Here is an 824-nt window from a genome sequence, read left to right as displayed (position 1 = left end):
TTTGTTTTGTGTAATGCGCTTATATTCAAGACTACCTTCACCACTTTCCATCATTTGGCGTAAGGTAATCACGTCTTGTAAGCCGTAACTCATCCATGCATTGGCAGGCTCGCCGTCGCGCCCTGCTCTACCCGTCTCTTGGTAATATGCCTCGATGTTCTTTGGCAGGCTCAAGTGTCCAACAAAGCGCACATTGGGTTTATCAATTCCCATGCCAAAAGCGATTGTCGCAACAATAATAATACCTTCTTCACGTAAAAAACGTTCTTGATGCTGTTGCCTCACCGCTGCGGGCATTCCGGCATGATATGCTAAAGCTTTTCGGCCTTTTGAGGATAAATATTCTGCAACATTCTCAACTTTTTTTCTTGATAAGCAATACACTATGCCTGTATCTTCAGAATGATTCTGCTCAATAAAATCCCATAATTTAGCGCGTGCGTTTTGGGCTTCTGAAATGATATAGCGAATATTGGGACGATCAAAGCTACTCATATAGGTCTTCGCACGCGATAAACCTAGTTGCTGAATAATTTCTTGTCGGGTTCTGGCGTCTGCTGTGGCCGTTAGCGCAATACGTGGTACATTTGGAAAGCGTTCTGGTAATACAGAGAGTTGCTGGTATTCTGGACGAAAATCATGTCCCCACTGCGATACACAGTGCGCTTCATCAATGGCGATCAATGCAACTTGACTATTACTCAATAAATTCAAGGTGCCTTTCATCAATAAACGCTCGGGCGCAACGTATAGAAAATCTAATTCATTGTGGTACAAAGCATCCCTAACATATTGAGATTCTTCAGCAGATTGGGTGGAGTTTA

The 824-nt window shown here is 43.1% G+C and overlaps 1 protein-coding gene across 1 annotated transcript; it reads right to left on the bottom strand.

Moving 5' to 3' along the window:
- Positions 1–35: 35 nt before the first annotated feature.
- LOC106820494 (ATP-dependent DNA helicase RecQ-like) lies at positions 36–726 on the bottom strand (the record flags this gene model as incomplete). Its single annotated transcript, XM_014825005.1, has 1 exon — positions 36–726. A coding segment is annotated over exon 1 (691 nt), but the record flags the coding sequence as incomplete, so codon positions are not given.
- Between the last annotated feature and the right edge of the window lie 98 nt (positions 727–824).

The sequence above is a fragment of the Priapulus caudatus genome, unplaced genomic scaffold (assembly GCF_000485595.1).
Source record: "Priapulus caudatus unplaced genomic scaffold, Priapulus_caudatus-5.0.1 Scaffold15278, whole genome shotgun sequence".
Taxonomy (NCBI): domain Eukaryota; kingdom Metazoa; phylum Priapulida; class Priapulimorpha; order Priapulimorphida; family Priapulidae; genus Priapulus; species Priapulus caudatus.
Note: the sequence above shows the minus strand (reverse complement) of the source record. Positions and strands in the feature narration are given on the sequence as shown.